The sequence below is a fragment of the Micromys minutus genome (genome assembly GCF_963924665.1).
Source record: "Micromys minutus genome assembly, chromosome: 29".
In the NCBI taxonomy this organism is placed as follows: domain Eukaryota; kingdom Metazoa; phylum Chordata; class Mammalia; order Rodentia; family Muridae; genus Micromys; species Micromys minutus.
The window spans coordinates 32132863-32157409 of NC_137964.1; the positions used below are offsets into that span (position 1 = coordinate 32132863).

Genomic DNA, 24547 nt, shown 5'->3' on the forward strand with positions numbered 1-24547 from the left:
TTCTCTTGCTAAAAATGGAATCCATTTTGCAGCTTTGAGGTTTTTTTTTACACTTTCTTTTTTCCCCTATTATTAAAAATCTTTAGAAAATAAGTTCATATGCTTGTTTTCTCTCTGTACAACAAATGTGTCTTGTTTGGGCCTGTCCCTGTTCTGAGGCTTGGGATTGTGACTAGGAAGCAGAGCAGAGGCCCTGGACCTTTTGGAACTTAGTCAAGGGCAGAGAGATATCAGTTCAGTCTACGAAGAATTGTATGTCAGGTGTAATAAGTGGTACAGAGAAAAATTAAACGGGGGGGGGCATGAAGTCAGTACATTTTGTTGCAAATGCTGTAGACCAGTTAATAAAGGACAGAAGTTTATTTACCATGTAGTCCTGGAGGCTGGGGAGACCAAGAGCCTCCCAGTGTCAGCATCTGCTCAGCATCTGACAAAGCTCCTGGCAGCCTTGTAAGAGCAGAGGGTATCACAGGGCAGTTGTGCTAGCTCAGGACAGGGACTCTCTCCCTCTCTCACCCCCGCTTTCTGAAAATATTTTTCTCTCATACAGTACATCCCAACCAGTTTCCTTCCCTTCACTCTTTCTCAGCCTTCATTTCCCCTCTCCCCTGTGTCCTCTCCCCCAGAAAAGAGCAGGCCGCTTAGAGACAACCATCACACCAACAAAACAAAATCCAATAAGACAAGGCAAAAGCCCTCATATTGAAGCTGGACAGGGTAATTCAACAAGAGGAAGAGTCCCAGGAGCAGGCAAAAGAGTCAGAGACACATCTGCTCCCCCTATTAGGAGTCCCACAAAAACACTAACAGCCACAGCATATATGCATAGGACCTGGTGTAGACCCCTGCAGGCTTGTGCTGCCACTTCAGTCTCTGAGCCCATGTCTACCCTGCTTAGTATATTCAGTGGGCCATGTCCTCCTGGAGTCCTTCATCCCCCATGACTTCTACAACCTTTTCATCCCTTCTTCCACTGGATTCTCTGAGCTCTGGGGGAGGGACCCAGTGGAGACCTCTCACTCTCTGTCTGCATCCATTCACTCTAATATGCTGCTAAAGGAAGCCTCTCTGACAGCTGGATAAGGCATTGGTCTATGAGTGTAGCCAAATATCATTAGAAATCATTTTTTAATTTATTATATATAAGCACACTGTAGCTGTTTTCAGAAAGACCAGAACAGGGCATCAGATCTTAATACAGATGGTTGTGAGCCACTGGGAATTGAACTCATGACCTCTGGAAGAGCAGTCAGTGCTCTTAACGACTGAGCCATCTCTCTAGCCCAGGAATCATTTTATTCGTGTGTGTGTGTGTGTGTGTGTGTGTGTGTGTGTGTGTGTGTGTGTGTGTGTGTGTGTGTGTCAGTCATGCTTGCTTCTACCCTGGGTCTCTGGGCTATTCAGTCTCTGGTTCCAGGCTTCCAGGCAGTGTCATGCAGTGGTGGCATCAAGTTAATTCGGACATTTGCTGGCTACTCCGCCAAGTTCTGTACTACCGTTGCCCTTGCACATCTGTCAGGCAGAACAGGTTATAGGTTAAAGGATTGTGGCTGGGCAGGTGTCCAGGTTTCTCTTCCCGTAGCCTGCAGAGTACCTTCCACACCAAAGAGACGAGCTTGTGGTAGTAAAGGCTCCATGCAGGCACCCGCTTCACTTCTCAGTGGTCGGGAGCTTGTGGGTGTTCTTCTAGGCAATAAGGCCCCCTCAGCCAACAACTCAACTGAAGGCAACCCAGACTCACCTTTGGAAGCCTTGCCTAGCTACAAGAATGTCCAGTTCCGACTGTTCTCCATTACTAGGAGACCTTAGTAGAATCATCGTCATACATTTTAGGAAATTCCCTCTGAACTAGGTTTCCATATCACCCTGGTATGCCCTCCCTACACTCTCCCTCCATCTCTCTCCCCCTTCCCTGTTCCTCCTGCTTCCATCCCTACTTGCCCCTAGTCCACCCACAATATCTATTTCCTTTTTCCAGGGAGATCTATGTGCCCCCTGTTGTAGGATATTTTATCACCCTGTGAACCTGAGATTGTGTTATTTACTGGGGAAAAAAACAACTTTTTTCTAGTTGTGGTATGGCTCAGCCCTTAGCACACACCTTTAATCCCAAACAGTGAAGGTAAAGTTAGTTTGTACAAGGAAGCATCTTCGTTTAAAAGTAATGTCTAATTGAGTGGCAGACAAAGTGATAAATCAGAGAAAGTTTGACAGAAGAGGGTATACCAAACTCTCAGGAGAACTGAGAGAAAAGAGAGGCTACTTAAGAGAGAACAAGGGAAGAGAGGAGGAGGGTAGGAGACAGGTCGAAGAGAGAACAAGCTAGACGCAAATGAAGACAGAATGAGCCAGAGACGGAGCCAGAAGATTAGAACATACTGCCAAGGTTAGTTTGAGGCAGTAGAAGCCAGATTGAATCAGTCAGCTTGGAGAGGAGTTTGCACCAGAACATCTGAGTGGACCAGCCAGCCAGAGTTCAGAAAGAACAAGAAAGGGCGAGCTTATTCATCAGCAAGTCTCAGAGTCTGAAAACATTCTAGACCTAAATAGATTGTACAGAGGCTGGAAGCTTCCAGAACTAGATGTAGGTTAGCAGACGGGGGCAGTAAACCTCCAAGGTGACAATTATTCCAGGCAGATAAAAATACTTTTACATCCACCCCTAGAGCCTTCCTCTGGATCTAACCTCTCTGGGTCTGTGGGAGATTAACTTTTACAACATGTGAATCGGGAGAGGGAACACATTCAAACAGTGATCGCAAACGCAGGGAGCCTTTCTGCTAAGACAGCATTTGAGGAGAGTCCTGAGTGACGGACAGGTCTTGTGACTATTAGAGGAGGAATATTTCAAGCAGGGTGGTGGTAGAAGGGCCACAGTGCGGAGAACAGCAATGGAGAGAACGTGGCTCGTAAAAGGAGGAAAGGTAAACAGGGTGGGAGGGCCTTGCGAAAGCTCAGCAGGTGAGAGTGACGTGAGGAGAAAACTCCCTGCAAGCTGACCTCTGACCCCTACACATAGACAGGTTTGCGCACGCGCGCGCACATACACACACACACACACACACACACACACACACAAACACGGAAGGGGGGCAGTGTAATAACTTTTTTAAAAGATGGCTTGAGATGGGAATGTAGTCATAAAATACTATGAGGGCCTGGAGGCATGGCTCAGAAGTTAAGAGGATTTGCTGTTCTTCCAGAGACTAGAGTTCGGTTTCCATACTCACACCAGTCACCTCACAACTACCTATAACTCCAGGTCCAGGGATCCAGTGCCTCTTTCTAGCCCCTGAGAACACACAAAGAAAAAAAAAATCTTACAAGAAGTGTGTTGTATTTATTCTGAAACCAAAGCTTCTGGAGGACTGGAAGCAGTCACATGACCTGACTTGAATACTGAAAGGTGCTCTGTGGCCCAGGAGAGTAAGCAGGGAGACGAAAGTGGCTGTAGCCAGCAGTCCAGACGAGTCATCCAGACAGTGCTGGTTGGGACCAGGCTGTGAGAGTGGAGCAGGGAGGAAGAATAGGATGCTAGATGGTTATTTTACTCAGTAAAGGTTATTTTACTCAGTCAGGGCCCTAACATGCCAGGCACTGTTCATCAGCAGTATAAATGTCAGCGTGTCATTCTTTAACAGCAACACGCCTCTGAGGTAAATGTCGGAGGCTAAATTCACCGGGTAAGTTGCAAAAGAGATCTCAAAGCATTCAGGAAGAAATACCAATCTGATGTTTGTTCTTATAAATCTGACCAGAGGCCTATGCGAGAACAGTCTGTCACCTAGGCCGCACTGCCCTGCGGTAGCATTGTCTTGGGCCTTAGCCTCAGTTACTTGATAAAACAGGATGAGTTCTACTCCTTCCATAGTAGCCTTGGATAAAATAACATGTTAAGAAGAGCAGTGCTCGCACATGGAAAGTCCCTCACAGAACTGTGTTATCTTCCATTTCCTTGGGTTTAACTTGTTACCTTCAACTGAGACTAGCAATGTGATCTGCGCTTCCAGTATGAAACATGTCTGGATGTCACACACTCTGGCTTGTTTGATGACAATCTCCAAAAAAAAAAAAAAAAAAAAAAGTCAGGCTTGCCACAATTGTGAGTGCATGTGTCCTGACCACTTTGTAGGCTAAGGCAGTTGAGCTACAAGATTTTGAGGCAAGCTTGAACAATAGCAAGATCCTGATGCCAGATGGAGGAGGGGTTCTGGGAGTGTGGCTCAGTGGTGCAGCACCCTTAAGACCCTTAGTTCTGTTCCTAACGTGGTCTTCCTCCCACTTTCTATCAAATGATAATGACCTTATAAAATAAAGGATTTTAATGGACAGTTTCTTTAGAGGGCACGGGAAGAATTTATGGGTTCCGAGTATTAAAGGTTTCCACATGCAAAAGCAGTGGAGACACACAAGCAGAAAATCCATGGATTAGTCATGGGTAGTTTACATCAAAGCCTGGAGAAAGCGCTAGAGCCCATCAGGACAAACTGTGCCCTGTACCAGTGACGGGTCATTGGAATCAGATGGAATTAGCTCTCTAATACCCTGGGGATACTGCTGGGACCTTGCTAAAGGGGCATTTCTGGGACTTAGATTAATCCTATTTCTATTTTCTACAGTCATAGCTGGAGTATTGAAATTTTATCTCACACAATCTGTTTTGATTAAGAAAGCAAAGATGAATTAGAGACATAGTCTCTGCATTTGTGTTGTTGGTTAAAAAAATATCAAGTACAAGTAAATAAGTAAAAATATAACCTTACTCCTAGGCCTTTGTATTTTTTTGGTCTAGTTAGGTCCCCTCGTAAACTATGTGACTGCAGGAGAAAAATTTAAATACTTGCATTTCCCTTTTTAGTATCAGCCACAACCATGTCTCTGTGACCTCATTTGTCCTGTTGAAGGCCTCCTGTGTGCTCCATAGGTCTCGTGTTGTTTCCCCTTCCCCTGCCCTCCTGAGTATTCTGGAAAGTTTCACAGGATTTCCATACCATCTTATTTTGAAGGCACAAACCGTTCATGATCCAGAAAGTCACTATATTTTCCACCCTGAGGCACCAAGTTGTATTCTGAGGACTTCCCTTCCATTACCCCTTTGAAACTTTGGGGTACTCTTTCCCATTTGGGGGAGAAGAGGAGCCAGGATGGATCCCTGTGGTGCCGCGGCTGTTAGAGCCTTCACCACACTGCCGTGGCTTACACAGGCTCTGCATGACCTGCGCTTGTTGCCTTTAGCTGTTAAACTCGTCTGCATTTTATAAAGATAAAGATTTGGACAGCAACAGCACCAGCACCTGACACTGATTTACTTCATTGCACACCCTCAGGAGGTACTCCTTCAGCCCCCAGTCAGGCAGATAGCAGAATTTCTGAGGTTACACAGTACAGAACTGATAAAGAAGAAAAGTCACATTCTTTTTAAATACTGAGTTCGGAAGACATTATCCCCATGAGAACTCAGTCATAATTTATCTCTGTCTGCAAGGAAGGCATAGTAAGTAAGTGTCTCATCTATGTTGGAATCAAATAAAGGCCAGACCATCAGATTAACAGAAGGTTGTGTTATTATGTAAGTCCTCAGAACACTTGAAAATCTTTTCTCTCAAACCTTTTTTTTAAAAGGCTTACTTATTTGTATGAGTATCTTGCCTGTGTGTATGTATGTACATATACCACATACATGCCTGGTGCTGATGGAGGTCAGAAAAGGTAACGGAGGTACAGATGGTCATAAGCCACCATGTGGGTTCTGGGCACCAAACATCAGTAGAGTCACACATGCTCTTAACCACTGAGCCAGCTCCCCAGCTCCTTCTCTCTAAATTCCTGTTTATCAATTGATTGCTTGATTTTTATAAACTAGCAATAGAGGTCTGACACTGAATGATGGTCTTCTTTCATAAATGAAAACAGATTAACATTTGTCCCTTCTTCAAATGCTTGTACTGCTGAGGCTCCTGGTCTCTGATACTGAGGGGTACGTTAGAGATGGGGAGACAAAGAATGACCCTAACAAAACTGCTGCTGTGTTCTGCATCTATAGTTAGCTCAAATCAAACAGAGTAGTAGACCAGTCTCCTCTCTCTCCAGTGTGCACATTTTCACTGTCAGAGTGGCTGCTTCTAAACACAACCACAGTCCACATCAACTTCGCAAGGCCTTTTCTGTGAACTCACAGAGCTCACAGGCTAGAGCATTGAATTTACTTTAGAGCAGAAATTTTTACCAGCCCTGAAAATCATCTAGAATATGGCTATTTTTTATACTCCCCCTGCCCCCAAAAAAGGGGAAAGGACCTGAAATGGAAGCCAAGAGTTTACTAGCCTAGTCCTCAAACATGTTCATGTCATATCCTGATGAGTCTGTTTTTTACTGGGCCTCAGCTCCACACTTGAAAATTTAAATTAGTGGCTTAAACCAGATCCTATCAAGGTTTCCACTTTTTCAAATTATATATGTTCTCTTATAGGAAATATCAGTATTCTATTTCAGAGTTTTACTTAGTGATATAGCTATCTGTGGCTGGAGAGATGGCTCAGCAGTTAAGAACCACCATGTGGTTGCTGGGAATTGAACTCAGGACCTCTGGAAGAGCAGTCAGTGCTCTTAACCACTGAGCCATCTCTCCAGTTCTACACTGTGGTATTTATATATACGTATAGCAGGCCAGAGAGGTGGCTCGGCAGTTTAGAATACCTAAAGCTCTTACAGGAAACCAGGATTTGGTTTCTAGTATCCATGCCAGACAGCTCAGGACACTGCAGTTCCAGAGGATCTGATACCTACCTCTGGCCTCCATGGTTACCTGCATACATGACCACATAGTAACATGCAGACACTCATACACACAGAATAAAAATCTATTTTCAAAAAGAAAATAAAGGCATATATGATTTGTGAAGAGAGCAGGGTATGGTTTATCTGTCTCAGCATAGTTTCTTTGTATCAGGAACATTCAAAAGCTATTCCTTTAACTTTGATGAAATATCCAGTTACCTATTGCCAACAGTGGCTGCCGTGCTTGAGTTATTCTCCTAAGTAACCTCACCATGTCCATTTACCAACCTCTCTCCTCCGATCCCTTCCGAACCTTCAGTGATCACGACTCGGCCTCTACCTCTTGGAGACGAACATTTAAGCTTCCACGAGAGCTGAAGTGTGTAGTGCTTGTCTTTCTGTACCTGACTCCCTCACTTAAGTATTTGAGTTCTCTCTCTATTACTGCTGATGACAGAATTTTATCATATCTTGAATACTATGATATGTTTACACACTAATTTTGTCTTTAGTTGTGTTGATATGCTGGGAATCAAATGTAGACAAGATTGGACACAATCATGGTGGTGTGGCTGTAAACTGGGGATCAAATCTAGGACCCCACATGCATTCTGGGCAAGCATCTTCATTGTCAACTCAGGTTGATTCCATCTCTTAGCTGTTGTGAACCGTTCTGTTTTTTAAGCAGCATGCGAGCATCCTCCTTTCTGTATTTCTTTGTTTGCATGTTATTTTTTCTTTTCTGGTTTTGTTTTTTGAGATAAGATCTCACTATGTAGCCTCAGGCTGGCCTGGAACTTGGTATGTAGACACCAGGATGACCTCAAACTCTGGATCGGCCCAAGTGCTGGTATTAACAGGTGTGAGCCACACCTAGGTCTCTTTTGTCCTTTAACTTTAAATATTTTTTAAAAATTTAAATTGAAATCTATTTACATCATTTCATTCTTTCCCTTTGCCTCAGCCCCTCCCACGTCTCCCTGCCTCACTACCTCTCAAAGTCAAAGCTTCCTTTTCTGTGACCGCTACATATCCATGCACACATGCAGGCAGATACAACCTGCTGAGTCTGTCTCCTAGTGCTCGTGTGTAAAGGGTTACAGGCCTGACCACTTGGTGTTGACTAAACAAAGGGGCTCGTCCCTGGAGAAGACTGGTTTTCCTGTTCCCAGCAGTCCTTAGTTGCCTTTAGTTCTTCATCTAGGGATGGGGGTCTCATGAGATCCCCCTTTCCACATGAGCATGTCTACTGACGTTGCCCCTGCTGTAGGTCTTGTGTAGATGACCATATTGCAGTAAAAGAGAAGCTTCCCTGTCGTTTCTAGACGACAACCCCACAGCAGGTTTTCTGATCCTCTGGCTCTTCGAAATCCTGCATCTACTCTTCAAAAATGTCCTCTTGAGTTTTGGGTATCGGGTTGTATTATACATACACCCAGTGGTGCTTGGCACCCCTTGATTAGTTCTGTGCAGCGGTCTGTTTTGATGGGTGGTTAGAGCTGTACTTCCTTATCTATGGACATAAGGTCAAGTATTTAGAATGCAGTTAGGAGTTCTGGTTTAGAAAAGTGACGGTTCTCCTCTAAGATCCAGGACCTCACTGGCCTGGGTAGTTGGCTAGATTTCCAGTACTGGGAATGATTTCCCTCCTGTTGAGCAGAGCTTAAGTACAACTAGATAGGTGTTGGTTACTGCCAAGGTATGAGCGCCACTATTACACTAGAGACTTGGTGCTGTCATGGTTTGAATGACAGTGGCTTCGTAGACTCATGTTTGAATACTTGTTCCCTAATTGGTAGACCTTGTGGGATAGGATAAGAAGTGTGGTATTGTTGTGCAGGGAGGTGTGTCAGGTGTGGGCAGGCTTTGAGGTTTCAAAAGATTCACACCATTTCCACTGCTCTCTTGCTTTCAAGATGTGAACTTTCAGCTTTGATGCAGCTGTCTGTCTTGGAATTGGAGGGTAACCTGGATGTTCTGCAGTTTGAGTCTTTCAGGTTCCACATTGAGGTTGGACTCTGGTCCATTTAGAGTTAATTGTTGTTTTAGGTGATAGATAAGGGTCTAATTTCATTTTTCTACATGTGGATTGTTTTCCTAGCACCACGTGTATGTTTTGGACCTTTGTCAACTATCCATTACCTGTAGTTATGTGTACTCATGTGTGTGGGTCTTCTGTTTCGTTCCGTTGGTCTACAGTCTGGTTTCTGTGGCAGTAATATACTGCTTATTACTGTGGCTCTTGAATACGCCGTCAGATCTGGATGCTAATTCCTCTAGCTTTATAGTTTTTACTCAGGATTGCTCTGGCTATCCAGGATCTCGTGTGGTTCCAGGTGAATTTTTAGGATAACTTTTCTATTTCTGGGAATAATGAGATACGGGTTTTGATAGGGTTGGTTTAAGTGTGTGACTAGCTTTAGTAAAATGATCACTTTTACAATGTTCTATTGAACCATGAGCATGGGTGATCTTCAGAGATACACAGTCTCCATCGTAGACTTCCCTCTCCTCCTTGGTTAGGTTTATTAAGTATTTTTCTTCTTCCAGGATGTTGTGAATGGGAGTGTGAGCGTGTGTACAGGAAAGCCGATTGTTGCCAGTTGCTTCTATAGCCCACCACCCTGCTGAAATTGTAGATCATTTCCATAATCTTTCTGATGGAAATGTGGGATCTCACGTATAATATCATCTACTTACAGGAATACTTTGAAATTCTCCTTTTCCTATTCGACCTTCTCTTAATTTCCTTCTCTTGCCTTATTGCTCCAGTTAATGCTTTGAGCACTGTATTGGAAAGGGTAGGGATAGTAATGGCTCTGCCTCATTCTGGTTTTAATGGGTTTGCATCCAGTTTTTCTCCACCTCAGGTGTTGGTGCCGAGGGTCTTCCTGTGTAGTCTTTGCTATTCAAACTGTTCCTCCCATCCAGTCTGGTGCTACTTAGGTCTTTTATCATGAAGAAACCTGCATTTTCTTAAAGGCCTTTTTAGCTTCTGTTGATAATGTGATTTCAGTCTTCAAGTCCTGTTGGGATTTTTTTTTTTTTTTTTTTTTGAGTTATTACATTTATTGACCTGTTGGTCAACGTGTTGAACTATCCCTGCGTTTCTGGGATGAAGTCAACTTGGTCATGGTGGATGATTCTTTTTATTATGCCTACATTGATTTGTAAACATTTTATTGAGGATTTCTTAATTTATTTTCACCAGGCATATTGGTCAGTAATTCATTACCTTCAGAATTAATTCAGTACTGGCATTGTAGAAGAACTTTGGAAGTGTTCCTTCTGTTTCTATTTGTTTAAATACTGTAAGAGGGATTTGAAAATCTGGTAGAATTCTGGTGTGGATCCATGTGGACCTGGACTTGTTTGAGTTGGAATGCTTTTTAATTACTGTTTGAATCTCCCCACTTGTTACAGGTCTATTTAGATTGCTGTTTTCCTCTTGGTCTAACTTTAGTAGTTTGGATAAGTCTAGACATTAGTTTGTTTCTTTTAGCTTTTCCAACTTGGTGGAATACATGGTTTTGTTTTGAAACAGTCTCATTATGTGTCCCTGACTAGCCTAGACTTCTCTGAAAACCTGGCCTCAAACTCAGAGATCGGCCTGACTGGCCTCTCTGGGCTTAAAGGTGTGTGCCGCTCACTTACACCAGCTTTGGAGCACATGATTATAACATGATCCAAATTTCTTGATTTGTTGTTGTTGCTTCTTGCTATCCACTGGATTTGGGTGGTTTTGCTTTTTCCAGATTCTTGAGTTTTGTCATTAAGTCGTCTGTTTGTGCTCTTTCTAATTTCACATGGGCACTTAGAGCTCCGAGTGTCCTCGTAGCACTGCCTTCAATGTGTCCCAGAGGCTCGATGTGCTGAGTTTCCATTTTCATTTACTTTAATAGTAATTTCTTTCTTGATTTTTTCACAATGCTGTGCACTTATGAGAGGGTTTTTTTGGAGAAAGTGGAATATTGAAATCACCTACTATTTATGGATCAGTGTTAATTTGTGTCCTTAATTCCAATATTATACTTTTATGAATTTGGACACAGCAACATTTGATTGTAATGTTGTATTAGTTCCTCTCTTATTGGTGTGATAAAACCCCATGATCAAGGTAACTTAATAAAGAAAGCATTTGATTGGTCATGTAGTTTCAGAGGTTAGAGTCCATGACGGCAGAGAGGAGACATGTCAGCAGGAGCATTCAAGAGCTCAATCTCCAACTGAAGCAGAAGGCACAAGGCACACTGCAGATGGTGTGACTCTTGTGTAACCTGAAAGCCTGCCCCGGTGGCTTCCTAATCCTTCCCAAACAGGCCAGCTGGAGACCAGAGACATAAGCCTGTAGAAGCCATTCTCACCCAGGCCACCACTAATAAACTTGTTTAAAAAGTTTCTTTTTCTCTTGTGATAAACTTAGCTTGAGGTCTGTTGTGTCTGATAGTAGGACACCTGCCTGCTCCTGATCCCATCTGAGCGCTTTCCCATCCTGTCACTTTGGAATGATGCTGATCTTTAAAGCCCAGTGTCTTGTAGACACTGGAAAGAGGATTAATTCATTCAGCCATTCTGTCTTTTGATTAGAGAAATGATGTTACTCGTATTTAAAGTTATTATTGAAAGGTGTTGATTGCAGCCATCTTGGGGTTTTCTTGTTTGTATGTTTGTTTGTTTGTTTTTAGTTCTTTTTATGTTTCAGAAATTATAGTTCTTTTTTTCCTTTCTATAGTCTCTTGGCTGTGCTTCCTCTTTTCAGTCTAAAATGTTTATTTCTTCCAGTATGTTGTTTACTGTTAGTCTGCAGGATATGAATTCCCTTAGCTTGTTTGGATACTGGAAAGTTTTCCTTTGTCCTTTGACTATGGTAGGCAGTGCTGGGTACATAATCTTGGTTAGTCTTTTAGGACCTGGAGCTTCAGGTTCTTTTGGCTTCTAACGTTTTAAAGTAGAAATCAGCATTACTCCAATGGGTTTTCCTTTGTATGACTTGTAGCTTTGCCCTGTGTGCTTGGTATTAGCTGCAATATGCTGTGTAGAGTTTCTTTCTTAGCCTTGTCTATTTGGTCTTCTGTGTTCTTGTGTGGGTGTGTCTTTCCTTAGTTTTAGGAAACTGTCTTCTATGATCTTGTTGAAGATCTGGTCTGTCATGAACCTGGGCCTCTTCTCCCTTGTCTGTGCCTACAATTGGAAGGTTTGTTCTGTTCGTGGTATTTAGATGTCACCGCTGTGTTCCTTGAAGTCACAAGACAAGTTCCCTGTGTCTGCTTGAGAGACCTTGTTCCTCTGTTTTATCTTCACACTCTGATAGTGTCTTCTCCTTGATCCTTTCTACTTGTATGGCTTCCCACTGGGTTTTCTGGTTGGTTTGTTGAAGTTTTCATTTCAGCTTCAGGTTCAGTATCTCTCTCTCCACTGAAACCAGTTTCAAACCCTGTTGTCTTCATCATTTCATTCAGCTGTGGATGTGAATTATCTCTGACACCACTCAGACATTTATTGTTTCCTTCTTGGGGTTCAGTGTCTGTTTCAGTTCTTTGTGTTAGGATTCTCCTCATTTCTGTGTTCAGGGTTCATCTAGGAAGTTGAAACATTTCATTAGGAAACGTTCTTAGGTCCAGTGAGTGGGATGGGAGGCGTGCTGTCCAAGCCTTTCACATTGTTCTGTAATATGACCTGGACATGTGGACGCCGTCCTTTGGTTGTGTCTGATACTAGACTGCAGTGGACTAGGCCAGTGCTGGCTGTCTGGCTGGAGCTGTCTGGCTGGAGCTGGGCCAGGTAAGGCTGGTTATGTGAGCTGCGTGAACAGACTTGAGCCAGGCACAGCGGAGGGCTGGAGCTAGACCTGCGTCTGTGGAGATGTTAGGGGTACGTACGGAGTATTCTTCCTTTGTCTTTTTGATAACCATTCCAGCTAAGGTGTGTGCTTACCTCAGGACTAGTATAATTAGTGACGCTGACTGGTTCCTTCTGTTGAGAATTGTGTCAGCTGCCATTTAAAAATCCTCTCAATAGTTTGCAGATGTTTATTCCCATTCTGTAGACTGTCTCCCACTCTTGTTCCCTTATTGTGTGAAAGCTTGCATTTGTTCATATGATCTCTTCCTCTCCCTCCCTCTCCCTCACCCCTCATTATTGGGTTGGATTTTTCTTTTTTTTTTCCCTTTCTCTTTTCTCCCTCAAGACAGTTTCTCTCTGGAGCTCTGTCATAAAATTCACTCTGTAGACCAGGCTGGGCTTGAACTCACAGAGCTCTGCTTGCCCCTGCCTCCTGGGATTAAAAGGCTTGAGCCACCATTGCCTGACCCATTTTTACATTTTATTTTGTTTAAATTGCCTTGCTTTGGAGATTTAAAAAAAAAAAAATCTTTGCAGACTGAGAACTCGAGTTGTTTACATTTAAATCTTTGATCTGTTTAAATTGGCTTTTGTGGGGGGGATAAAGATCTAGTTTCTGTGTTCTACATATGCCTGTCCAGTTTATATTCTCCAGCGTATATTGTTCTTGTCCTTGCCAAAAACTTGGATTCTATATTCTTTTCTCTTTGGCCCATGTGACTTTTCTTATGCCAGTACCATTCCTTCTAGGTATATCTTGAAGTTAAATACTATATTGTCTCTGGCTTTGTAATCTGCTTCCCTAGGTTTCCTGGTTCCATAAATCTTTTTGGATACCATACAAGTTTTAGGGTTTTTTTTTTTTTTCTATGAAAAATGCCATGGTATTTTGATAGTAATTACATTGAATCTATAAATCACTTTGAGTAGTATCAGCATCTTAACAGTATTTTTCCAATCCATCCAAGAACATGGGGTGTGTGCATGCATCTGTGTGTATATAGATATCTTCTTTAGGTTTTTTTAATCAGTACTTTTTAAAATTATTTAATGTGTGTGAGTACACTGTCACTGTCTTCAGACACACCAGAAGAGGGCATCAGATCTCATTTCAGATGCTTGTGAGCCATCATGTGGTTGCTGGGATTTGAACTCAGGACCTCTGGAAAAGCAGTCAGTGCTCTTAACCTCTGAGCCATCTCTCCAGCCCTTTAGTTGGTATTTTATAACTTTCACTTTGGAGATCATTTGCTTTATTGCTTAAATTTATTTCTTGGTTTTTCTTTTATTTCGTGTTGTAAGCAGGATTGCTTTCTTAATTTCTTTCTCAGAAATTTTGTTAGTGTTGAATTAAAAACTGTTGATTTTTGTATATTGATTTTGCATCCTACAATCTTACTGAATTTAATAGTTCTAACAGTATTTTGGTGAAGTCTTGAAGTTTTTCTGTGTATAAAAATGTCTTCGAAAAAATAAGCTGATCTCCTTTTCCTGTTTGATGCATATTGTTCTTTTCTTGTTATGCTAACATATCAAATACGTTAAGAGTGGAGAAAGTGATAACCTTTGCCTGGTTCTGATCTCAAAGAACACAAGACAACTTATTTTTAAAAAGGGGGGTCATTTAATGTGGGACTCACAGTTGCAGAGAGTTAGAGTTCACGGCAAGGGAACATAGGGGCAGGCAGGCAGGCAGGCTTAGTTAGCATTGGAGAAGTCGCTGAGAGCTTGCATCAGACCCACAAGCACAAGGCAGAGAGAGGGGATCTGGTCTGGTGAGGGCTTCTAAAACTTCAGACCTTACCAGCCCTCATGACACCTCCTCCAACAAGGTCACACCTACTAATCCTCACCAAAGTTCTGAAGTGGAAACCTCTGGTTTCTTTAGAAAGTCAGTTGTGTCAGATGAGGTTTCACGTGGGTGAAAGAGTGTGTTCTGAAGCAGACACAGGTGAGAGGATGTTTTGTAGAAGCAAACACATGAAAGGACACATGATGATTAAAAGGAATATAAAGAGCCCAGCAGATGGTGGAGGACGCTGGACGGTGTTGGTGTGCCTTGCCATTCTTTACTGGTGGCTATTTGTCATAGAAAACGCACCAAGCAACTTCTGGTAGTGTTCTGGCTGCTTCTCGCCACTCCCATGGGATTGGGCCGATCGGCAGAGTGAAGTGGAAGTTTCTGGATATGTCAGCTGATAGGGACTCGTGGAGTTTTGCTAAGACAGACTCACAGGTGTGTAGCTGAGGAAAGACCCTTGGAGGACCGTGATGTTTGGAGGGGTGTAAACAGGACCCAGACAGTGACTGCACGCTTGCATAGCTAGCATTGCAACACTTCATTGGTCTCGAGTCTCCGGCCTCACTGATCTTCACTTCATTGAGAGAGGCACTGTGGAGAACTTCTCCTGGCTTCCCTGCTGGTCCTGGACCCTCCTGCTGACTTGTGCCAATTGGGGGAGGCCTGGCTGTTTCTACTGCTGCTGAGTCATGTTTCTGTCCTGACACTACTGAACTGGACAATTGGAGATTGAAATCACCCCAAGGTGATTTGTTCTAAACTTGTAAACATCAGAGCCTTGCAGTTTACAATACAGATTAGATTTGCTCCAAAGAACTATTTCTAAACAGATCCACTTCCCCCATATCCTAATAACCTTTCTTTCCCACTACCTCTGTTGGGGGGGTGGGCTACAAGGGAGGTTAAAGCATTTAAGAACCCTTATTAAAAGTAGGTTCTGGAAAATCTAAGCCTACACAGTTCCACCAGCTGGAGACCAAACATTAACATAGATGCACCTCTGAAGGCCCTTCTCATTCAGAGAACCACAGTTATAGAAGGGCAGGCTTCCATAACATGCATGGTGCTCTGAGCATCTGGGTTTTCGTTTTGTTTTAAGAGGCAAGTAGGAGGCAGGTTGCAGTGATAAAGGGTCTATTTCTCTGAGTTTGAGGCCAGTCTGGTCTGCAGTGTTAGTTTCATACCAGCTAGGAACACATAGTAAACCCTGCCTAAAAATATAAGACAACAAAAGCCTACATAAAATAAATACAAAGACAGCTGATCTTCGGAAGGGTCTTATTACTGCCCAGTGTCCTGAATTAGAGACGGGGAAATAGATGTCCATTCAGGACTGCCCTTTTTGTGATAACAGGAAAAAGAAGAATATAATTTGGGTCTTGTTTGTTTGTGTTTGAGAAAGGATCTCACCATATATCCCAGTCTGGCTTTAAACTGAAGATAATTCTCCTGTTTCAGCCTCTTGAGTGCTGGGATCACAGGCATGCACACTGTGCCTAGTTGAATATGTTTATAAGTTAGAAAAGAAACACAGAGATTAAATGACTCATTTCATTACGGACATCACACGGAAAGAAAGAAACGCTGTTTACTCTTTACTTTTCCATGTTTCTCAAGTGGGTCTTTAGAGAGCCTGCTAGTACCTGACTCAGAGATGTCACAACACTCATGCAAGTGGGGCTTTCATGATGCCGAGATCAAAAACATTTGGAGCCTTAGAGAGGAGCACATATGGAATCACACTTTCGAGGTGATTCCATATGTGCAGAAATAGCCAATATTCGTTTAGTCAGATCTCAAGGTCTGAACTAGATTAAAATAGGGAGGAGTTCAAGAGACAAAGGTGCTTTCTACCAAGTCCGACAACCTACATCCATCCCTGGTAACCTACATGGTGGAGGGAGACTGAACTTCTCTAAGGTACGAGTTGGAGGAGGTTACCCCAGGAGCATTCCTCTGGCCAGCTGCACTGGATTTGTAGATGGGCTTCTCTTTGGCTTCGTTTTTGTACGTTGTGACTAGGAGGTGACAGAATCCTCCTTACCCGAGTTACCCAAGGCTTCACAGATGTAAATGTGTTTGAGGGGAAGAAGAAAAAAAAAAAAAAAAGGAAGGCATTTCTGTCTCACACGCAGAACCTGAATTTAAATGTGTTCATACAGGGCAGGAAAAGAGAGGAACTATGGGGAAAGGGACCCAGGGAAGGTCCTGGGTGTGGGTGTGTACAAAGCACAGGGATAAACACACATGAAAGTGACACAGAGCCCAGTATTGTATATTTTTAAAACAGTATTTTTTAAAATCTAAATGTTTCAAACCCCCAAGTTTAATGAATTCACAACAAGAAGTCAAGTTGGAGTATGTGATAGAGTTTAAATGAAGGGCCTTCCATCCCACTGTAAGAAGTTTCAGGTGTGCTAAATCAAACCTCTTAGCTTTTGAAAATGGCTTGCTCCTGTGAGCAGAGGACTCAGGGGAAAGCTGCTTCAAACTGCGGGGACAGGATGGCAGCCCCGATGTGAGGGGAACAAGGACTTATTCCCTGTGCTGTCACTGGTCTGTGGCAGGTTCTTTCCTTCTTTTCCTGTATATTCCTCCTCAGAAAACAGAGCACAGAGACTTGTAGGTAGGAATGACAGCTGCATGTTTGATAGTGATTGAGAAATCTAAAGTAAGTAACTGAAACTAAGCTTGAATTATAAAAGAAAGGATGTTTGCTTTGGATTTATTCTGCTTTGTGTTTTATGATTTATTACTTAGGAGGTAAAAATGTAGAGTCTGGCAATAAGATACACACCTGTAATCCTAGCACTTAGGACTGATGCAGGAGGATTGCTGCAAGTTCAACCCTGCCTGGGCTACACAGTGAGGCCTGTCTCAGAACAAGCAAAAGCCCAAGGCAGAAGGTAGCAGTAGTACAGCCATCTTAGTGTTGTAATATATTGAGATGTCCTTACTTTAGTAGATCCTTGCTGAGCTTCTCTATACAGAACGATCCTGATGATAGCTAGCATTTGAGGCCCATTTGTTTCTGGACCTGATTCCTCTGGTCAGTGAAGTAGCCTCAGACCTAGGCAGTCATTTTCGGTGAAAATGGAAGCCAGTACTCACCCTAAAGTTCTCTGGGACACGTGCAAAGAAATACTTGAGAATCACAGCAGACTTCTTTGCACACTCCCTTCGGTCCATTCTGAAAACATGTTGTCTCTTGCAGGCGTCTGAAGTTGAGAGACAGCTCTCCATGCAGGTCCACGCTCTCAGAGAAGACTTTCGGGAGAAAAATTCATCCACCAACCAGCATATCATCCGGCTGGAGAGCCTTCAGGCCGAGGTGAGTGAGGCTTCTGTGTGGTCACACTGTGCACTGGGTCTTTGGATAAAGAGTCCTCTGAGCTTGGAAATAAACCCCCTGCTCTCTATAAACATACTGAAACATCTAAAGAGACATTTCTGAGAACTTAAGCAGGGACACTTGATCCTTGCTGCTGTGGGTAGCCTGTTGTCTGGAAACATAAGGCTGTTGAGAACCACAGCCGAGGGAGATGAAATCCCGAATGACCTACTTTTTACTGAACAGTTGCTACAAGAAACAGCCTTGCTAGCTTCCCACAAAAACCGGGGAAGAACATTGTCTCTTTCTTCATTCCTCTTAGGTCTAGCTGAGTATACCAGCATGTTTCAGGTATCATACAAAGAACTCTCAGTACTAACTCACCAAAAGCCCACAGAGTAGAACAGAAACGTCTGTTTTTAGAGGGTGGCAGCAGATGATGTTGAAGAGTTTCCGATGAGAATACTTTGTATGATACCTGAAACGTGTTGGCAGTGTAACACGTTCGAGGCCAAAACATGCAGCAAGGGTCTGTGCCACCGGCTGGACCAGGGGAAGAAGAACATAGTGCTTGGGGAGTGGTCCTGTGAGCAGCCTGGGGTCTGCACACACAGCAGGAGTCGGACCAGCTGAAGGGGGCTCTTCCCAGGGCAGACTCCCACCCGAGCCACTCTGGGGACCTTCATCCCTTTGGCAGAGCCAGACAGCAGGAGCCCCTGTCCTGTGATTGAGGGGTCAGCCATCACACTCAGCCCAGAGAAACCTTCCCTGCATCACAAGTGGCCTGAGGATGTTTTTCCTAAAGTCTGTCAATATCTTCTCTTTTCTGCCTCCTGTTCCCCTCTTTCCTCCTTTCCCTTGGAATTCCTACCGATATTGAGCAGCAGGTTCTTGAAGTAAGTAGAGATTGCTCCAGTGGGGTTTCGGCATGCCTGTCTGTGACCATTCGTGTGCATGACTCACCTTTCTACTACCCTGCCAGGCGCTCGCTCCTTCAAGTTGCCTGCCTTCCTCTTTGCTCCATCTGTCCACTTTCTCTAGCAGGAACAAGTTTCCCAGGAATGCTACTGCCAGATTTGGACACAAGCTGTAGGGCATATAGGGGTCGGGTGAGGAAGTTGGCATCCTAATGCCAAGCCCGGGCTTCATCACCTGACACTGCTGTTTGAAAGGCTAAGCTGTGAAGATACTCTTTTCAAATAAGTAACTTCATAAAAACCTAGAAACATAAGTGCACCTTCAGGGCCACTCGTGTCAGAATCACATGACTCCACGACTTGACCAGACACTGGGAAACAAAGATGATCCACAGGAAGGAGAATTGAAAGGTCAGGGGGCACTTACGTGAAAATGAACTAGAGTGAAAATTGCCTTTGCATGGGTCAGTCTGCTTCAGCGAGAGGAACAGTGGGCCCATTCACCACAGGGGCTTGCTCCTTTTGGTCTCTTACCCAGGTGCACACTTGAGAGACAATATTTCTTTTGTTTGGACAGACACCCGATCTCTCTGGACAAAGGCCATATACCTCACTTCCCAGGACAGCATCCTATCTGATTGATTGGTGTCCAGGGAGGATCTGTGCCCCGAGCACAACTCTACTGCAGAGTGGGTACAGCCAAGAGGCAGAGGGAAAGGAAAGGCAGAGCCCAGAAGATGGATAACGTCAAACACTTTTTAAATGTCCCCTAGAAAAGTGCTGAGTTTGGTCCCCAGAACGTACACAAGGCATTCTCAGGTTAGACCACAGAGAAGTAGAGCAACCTGACCATGGCAGGGGACTAACGTGGGAGAAGCAGGGTGGGTGAGGACCTTCAGGACTCCAAAGGCCTTCCCTTCCCCCAACGCCAGGCTACTTGGGGAAAGCTTTCTGGAACCCCTGGGCATGATGCTGCCCTGGACAAGGCATTTCTGGACTTGAGCACTGACTAAGCTTCCGCACTGCAAACCTGGAAAGTGTAGGTATCTCTTTCCTTAGTCTTCTCCCTGACACTGAAGAGAGTGAACACACCTTACAAGAGATGCAGGTGTCTTGACACTGACAACAATGTGCAAAGAATTAGCGTTTCTCATAAGGGAGATCATTGATTTTCACAGATGACCTGTTCAGGTTAACCATGAGGCCACTGTCTTCGTTCTCTCCAGGGCCTGGGCTGATAGACGCTACCTTCTGTACCCTTCTGGCACCTCATTAGCCAGGGGCCAGGGTCTGAGCTGGGATGGTAGCTCCAGGGGAATCGGCAGTGGGAAGAGAAGAGAGCCTGTTTGCAAGAACACAGCAAGTCTGAGGGAGCTTCCCGGTGCTGTGACTTGAGGTGTAGGCAGATCAGGTGCTGCTCTGCCAGGCAGGGCTGAGGTCAGGCAAGGTGGAGCCTTCTCTGACTTATCTCTGGAATTTACAGAGCACTGACAAGCCTTCCTCCTTCCTCCTTCCTCTGCCTGGCAGCCCACATTCTGGCTTCCCCTAGGCTAACTCCTACCCCTTCCCAGACAGCTTTCTAAGGGGGAGGGCCTTTCCCTTCCGCCCAGGATTGTACAGCTCTATTCTTGAAGGTGAGCCCCAAGTCTCTGGGCACAATATCCAGAGACACATACCTTCATATGTGGGGCTCGTCCTTCCTCCTACGCTCAGCCGGATAGAACTGGACACCATCCTGTGGTTCTCCGTCTTTTCAGATCAAGATGCTGTCGGATCGAAAACGGGAGCTGGAGCATCGGCTCAGCGCCACCTTAGAGGAAAATGACCTGCTTCAAGGGACTGTGGAGGAGCTACAGGACCGGGTGCTGATCCTAGAAAGGCAGGGCCATGACAAAGACCTGCAGGTACTGGACAGAGATGTTATTGCATAGAGCTAGGGCCAGACCAGGGAGGGTGGAGAGGGGGTGCTTAGCCGAAAAGGAAAAGCCATGAGGCCAGCACCACTGCTGGTGGCCAAGTAGGTGACCCTGAGACCTCCACGTGGGTCTTATGGGAAACCGCAGGAGACTCTAGCATGCCTATAACTGGGTATGTAATTGTTCTCAGATCACCCCTAATGTGTGCTCTGAGCCACTGGTCCCTGGAACACTGTCATACAGTTCTTTCTGGGCACTTAATGCAGGAGCCCTCAGAGTCTCCTGACCTAGCTGGCTAGCATGTGTGAAATCTGCCAGAACATTTTAAAGGGAGCCCATGGACCCCTGCTCTCAGCTCCCAGTGTTCTCTGCTGTTGCCCACAGGGATTTTGTTGGCTGGCACAAAGCAGAAATCAAGAACCTTCTTAAGAACCCAGCAAGCATACTCAGCTAGTGCCTGTTGCCAGAAAGGCCAACCCCTTGGTGAACCTAGCTGGTGTTTTTTTAACCTCCCTGAGACAAACGGCTTTTTAATCATTTTTGCTCTTGTTTGGGAACTGCTACTAGGCTTCAGCTGAAAACTGCAAGCTCAGACTTGGAAGAAATAATCTCCAAAACAGAAAGATAATCTTCCGGTCTCCCCAGAAATAATGGGGCAGTGTCTATTCTCAAGGTGCTTTTGCTGAGCTGGTTCTGTAGAGAGAGCATGATCTCCCTCTGGGTGGGTGGGGACAGTACATGGGTTGTGTTGCTGTCCTTTGTGAGTAATTAGCTGGGCAGGTAGAGCTTGAATACCAGGTGAGTCCCTACCAAAGACCAGGCCACAGAGGAAACCTGCTCAGAGGTGCTGATGTGGGATGACATTTTAACTGAAGCCGAGCATGGTGGTACATGCCTATGACCCTAGCACTTGTGAGGCTGAATAAGGAGGAATTTGAGTTCAGAATTAGCCTGGGCGATGTAGCAAGTTCCCGACCAGGCTAGGCTATATTGAAACTGTTTCAAACCAGAAAAGGAAACACCTGAGTCTGGAGTCCAGGAACAGACAGCAGTATCACTGCCTCTGTTAGCTCAGATGGCACCTAAGCACTTTGCCTCTTCAAGGGTCATTTGGCAGGTTTTTCTGCCCTCAGTGATTTTTGTTACTTCAAACTAATAATTTTCCATATAGTAGGGTCCCAACAAATGCTGACTAGAAAGTAGGTCTGGGGTGTAGTTCTATTGTTGGGAGCTTGGTCAACGTGCATAGACCCTAGTTTCTATCCCCAGTACCACAGAACGGAGGGGGTGGGGCAGAAAAAAATCATGCTGGTCCCAGAGCCTTACAGCAGGTTTCAAAATGGCGAGAAAAATTTAAGGTTGCTGTTGCTGAGCAGCAGAGAGTGGCACAGGCCACTTTCTAGCAAGTGGAAAGCTTTCATAGCCTCTCTAAAGCCTACAGAGCACAAACCATTTACTCAAAGTCATGCACCAAGCCCTTGGTGGAGTGGAGACTAGAAGCCTCCCCCGTCCACTGTTGCTCATTTGCCCTGAAAGCCCTCCTTGGTCCAGCTTCTGAATCCCCATGAAGTGCTCTGAACAGAGTAGAGAGGAAAAGACTACAAAACCCAGAAATAGCCCTTGCCTGAAAGAAACTTTGAGCCTAGCATGAATTTGCAAATCAAATGATTTCCACTCCCTAACTGGGGAATGAGAGAAATGAGAGGAAAGCCAGGACGGTGTAGACCCTCAGGCGCTCCTTGGTGTAGGCGGACGGTGCACTGTAGCATCAGGAACCTGCGGTCACACACTCATACAAGGGCCACCAGCAAGGGCAGGACATCCCACTCTTTCTGGAAAATTATATTTATTCTCTCCTTTCTTCTTGTGGAGCTGCTTCTGTCTGTGCCTTCTGTTTCTGTAAAATCTCCTTGTCACAAGTTACTATTGTCCTCCAGAAAGCTGTCACCAAAATGGCTTTAAATGTCATAGAAAAGAAACCCAGCTGACCCAGGTAGCACTTAAACAGCCCCAACCCAGCTTTGTCAGTGGCCTTGGAATGTGTTTAAGCCTTTGATTTAAAATCCTCAGATAAGGGCCAGTGGGAGGCTGAGCAGTCAAAGCAAAGGCCTCCACCAGCAGGAGAGCCCCTTTGATCTGCTTTACTGTTGACTGGTCCTGCTGTGTGTGTGTGTGTGTGTGTGTGTGTGTGTGTGTGTGTGTGTGTGTGTGTGTAGGTGCACATGTGGAAGAGTTGGAGGGGTTGTAAAGGTGCACGTGCCACAGTGCACATTTGGAGGTCAGAGAAGAATTATTGAGTCAGTTCTTATTTTCCAACACTTGGATCTCCAGGATCAAATGCAAGTCATTAGGCTTGGTGGCAAGAGCCTTTGCCTATTGGGCCATTTCTCCTACCCCAAAACAGACTTTTAACCCACTGATCAAATTCAGCTTTGGTTTTTGTTTTTGGCCATATAATAGGTATTAAAACTCACTGCTCCCTCATAACAAACATTTTGCTAAACTTTGTTTGCTTTTGTTTTGTTTGAGGTGGGGTCTAAGGTTAGTCCTGGATAGCTTAGAACTTGATGGGTAACCAGAGCTGGCCTTGGACTCACATCAGTTCTGTCTTTGCCTCTCAAGTGCTGGAATTACAGGTCCATGCATCCCGTCCTGGCTTTGCTAAGCAGAGTGAAGTCCTTGGTTTTGATTCTTGGAATGGAAATCAGTTGTCCTTCTATGGGGCACTCGGCCCCTTACAGAAGTGCTTAGGGCCTGACCCTGGCAAAAGGGTGGGTTTCATCAGCAGAGAGCAGCCCCACTCACTGTGGGGTAACTCATAGGGCAGATGTCCTGGGGACTAGACTTTGCCCTGACTCTGATCATGTACAGTTGAGCAAATCATGTTCCCTCACACCATCTCAGCCCCTCCATGTCAAGAGAATGTCCTCCTCACTTCTATGCTTCAGTACCGTGAGCTTAGACTTACACAGTGTACTAATAAAAAGGCATTTCATGTCATCCCTTTCATACATAGGAATACACTGCAGTCTTTCTTATATGAAGATACTATTTTTCTTCTTCTTTTCTGTTTGAGACAGAGTTCCTTTGTCTAGCCCTGGCTATCCTGGAATTTGTTCTGTAGACCAGGGTGGGCCTGGAACTCGGAGACCCACCTGCCTCTGCCTCCTGAGTGAGGGTTAGTGTACAGGCACGCCATTCTAGATGCTCCTACATTACAGGACTCCTGTGGTTGCCAAGCTCTTCCTTGGTTGGGTTTGAATTTTCTGAATATCTGTCCAGGTGATGAATCAGTCACTGACCAGAGAATGAGGCTCCTTCTGCCCTTTTGTTCTCTTGCTATTACAGTTAATTACGTCTCTTTGAGTGTGCATGAGTAATTGAACTAATTGTGTCCAGTGTGTAAGAACTTTATTTAACTGTGGGAACTTCCCCTGCTGAGATGTATGTGGAGTTTCCAGAGAATAATTGTAAAGCATTTGCCACTTACCGTCCCGCTTGTAACTCTGCCAGATGCTTCCTAGGATGCCTCTTTATTCCCTGTAACCCTGGCTTACTTTGTTTTCTTTCTTTCCTTCCAAGTTTCCCGAAACTGGGGCTGGAGGAGGTCCCCCTGTAGCAGCAGGTGTTGCTGATCCAGGACGGGCAGAGCAGCTTTGCCAGGTCTGTCCTGTCAGCAGCAGGGCTCCAGCCCTTTCTAGTTAGGGCTCATTTAGGCCCCTGGAGGATTGGCTCAAGCCTCTGAAGCACCGGCACCTTCCTCGAGACCCGAGTAGCCACCACCATCCCAGAGTCCCTGCATCTGCAGGAGGCACGGCGGCTCAGTGCTGGGCTTGACCCCCAGGCCTTGGACACTCCAGGTTGCTGTGTTTCCAGCCAAACCCTGGCTGTTAGACTAATGCCACCTGAGTGTGGGAATGTGCGTGCTGCACACCACTACAGCCAGACGGCCCCAGAAAGACCA

At 44.8% G+C, this 24547-nt stretch overlaps 1 protein-coding gene across 2 annotated transcripts in view; it reads left to right on the plus strand.

Annotated features, from left to right (window-relative positions):
* Window positions 1–24547, plus strand: part of BICDL1 (BICD family like cargo adaptor 1) — a gene marked incomplete at both ends in the record, with an annotated part of 74513 nt that overhangs the window by 34417 nt on the left and 15549 nt on the right. For both annotated transcript variants that reach the window (XM_080941380.1, XM_080941381.1), the window contains 2 exons: window positions 17634–17750; window positions 20425–20571. In XM_080941380.1, the coding sequence (XP_080797506.1) occupies window positions 17634–17750; window positions 20425–20571 (264 nt within the window). The remainder of the gene's footprint in view (window positions 1–17633; window positions 17751–20424; window positions 20572–24547) is intronic.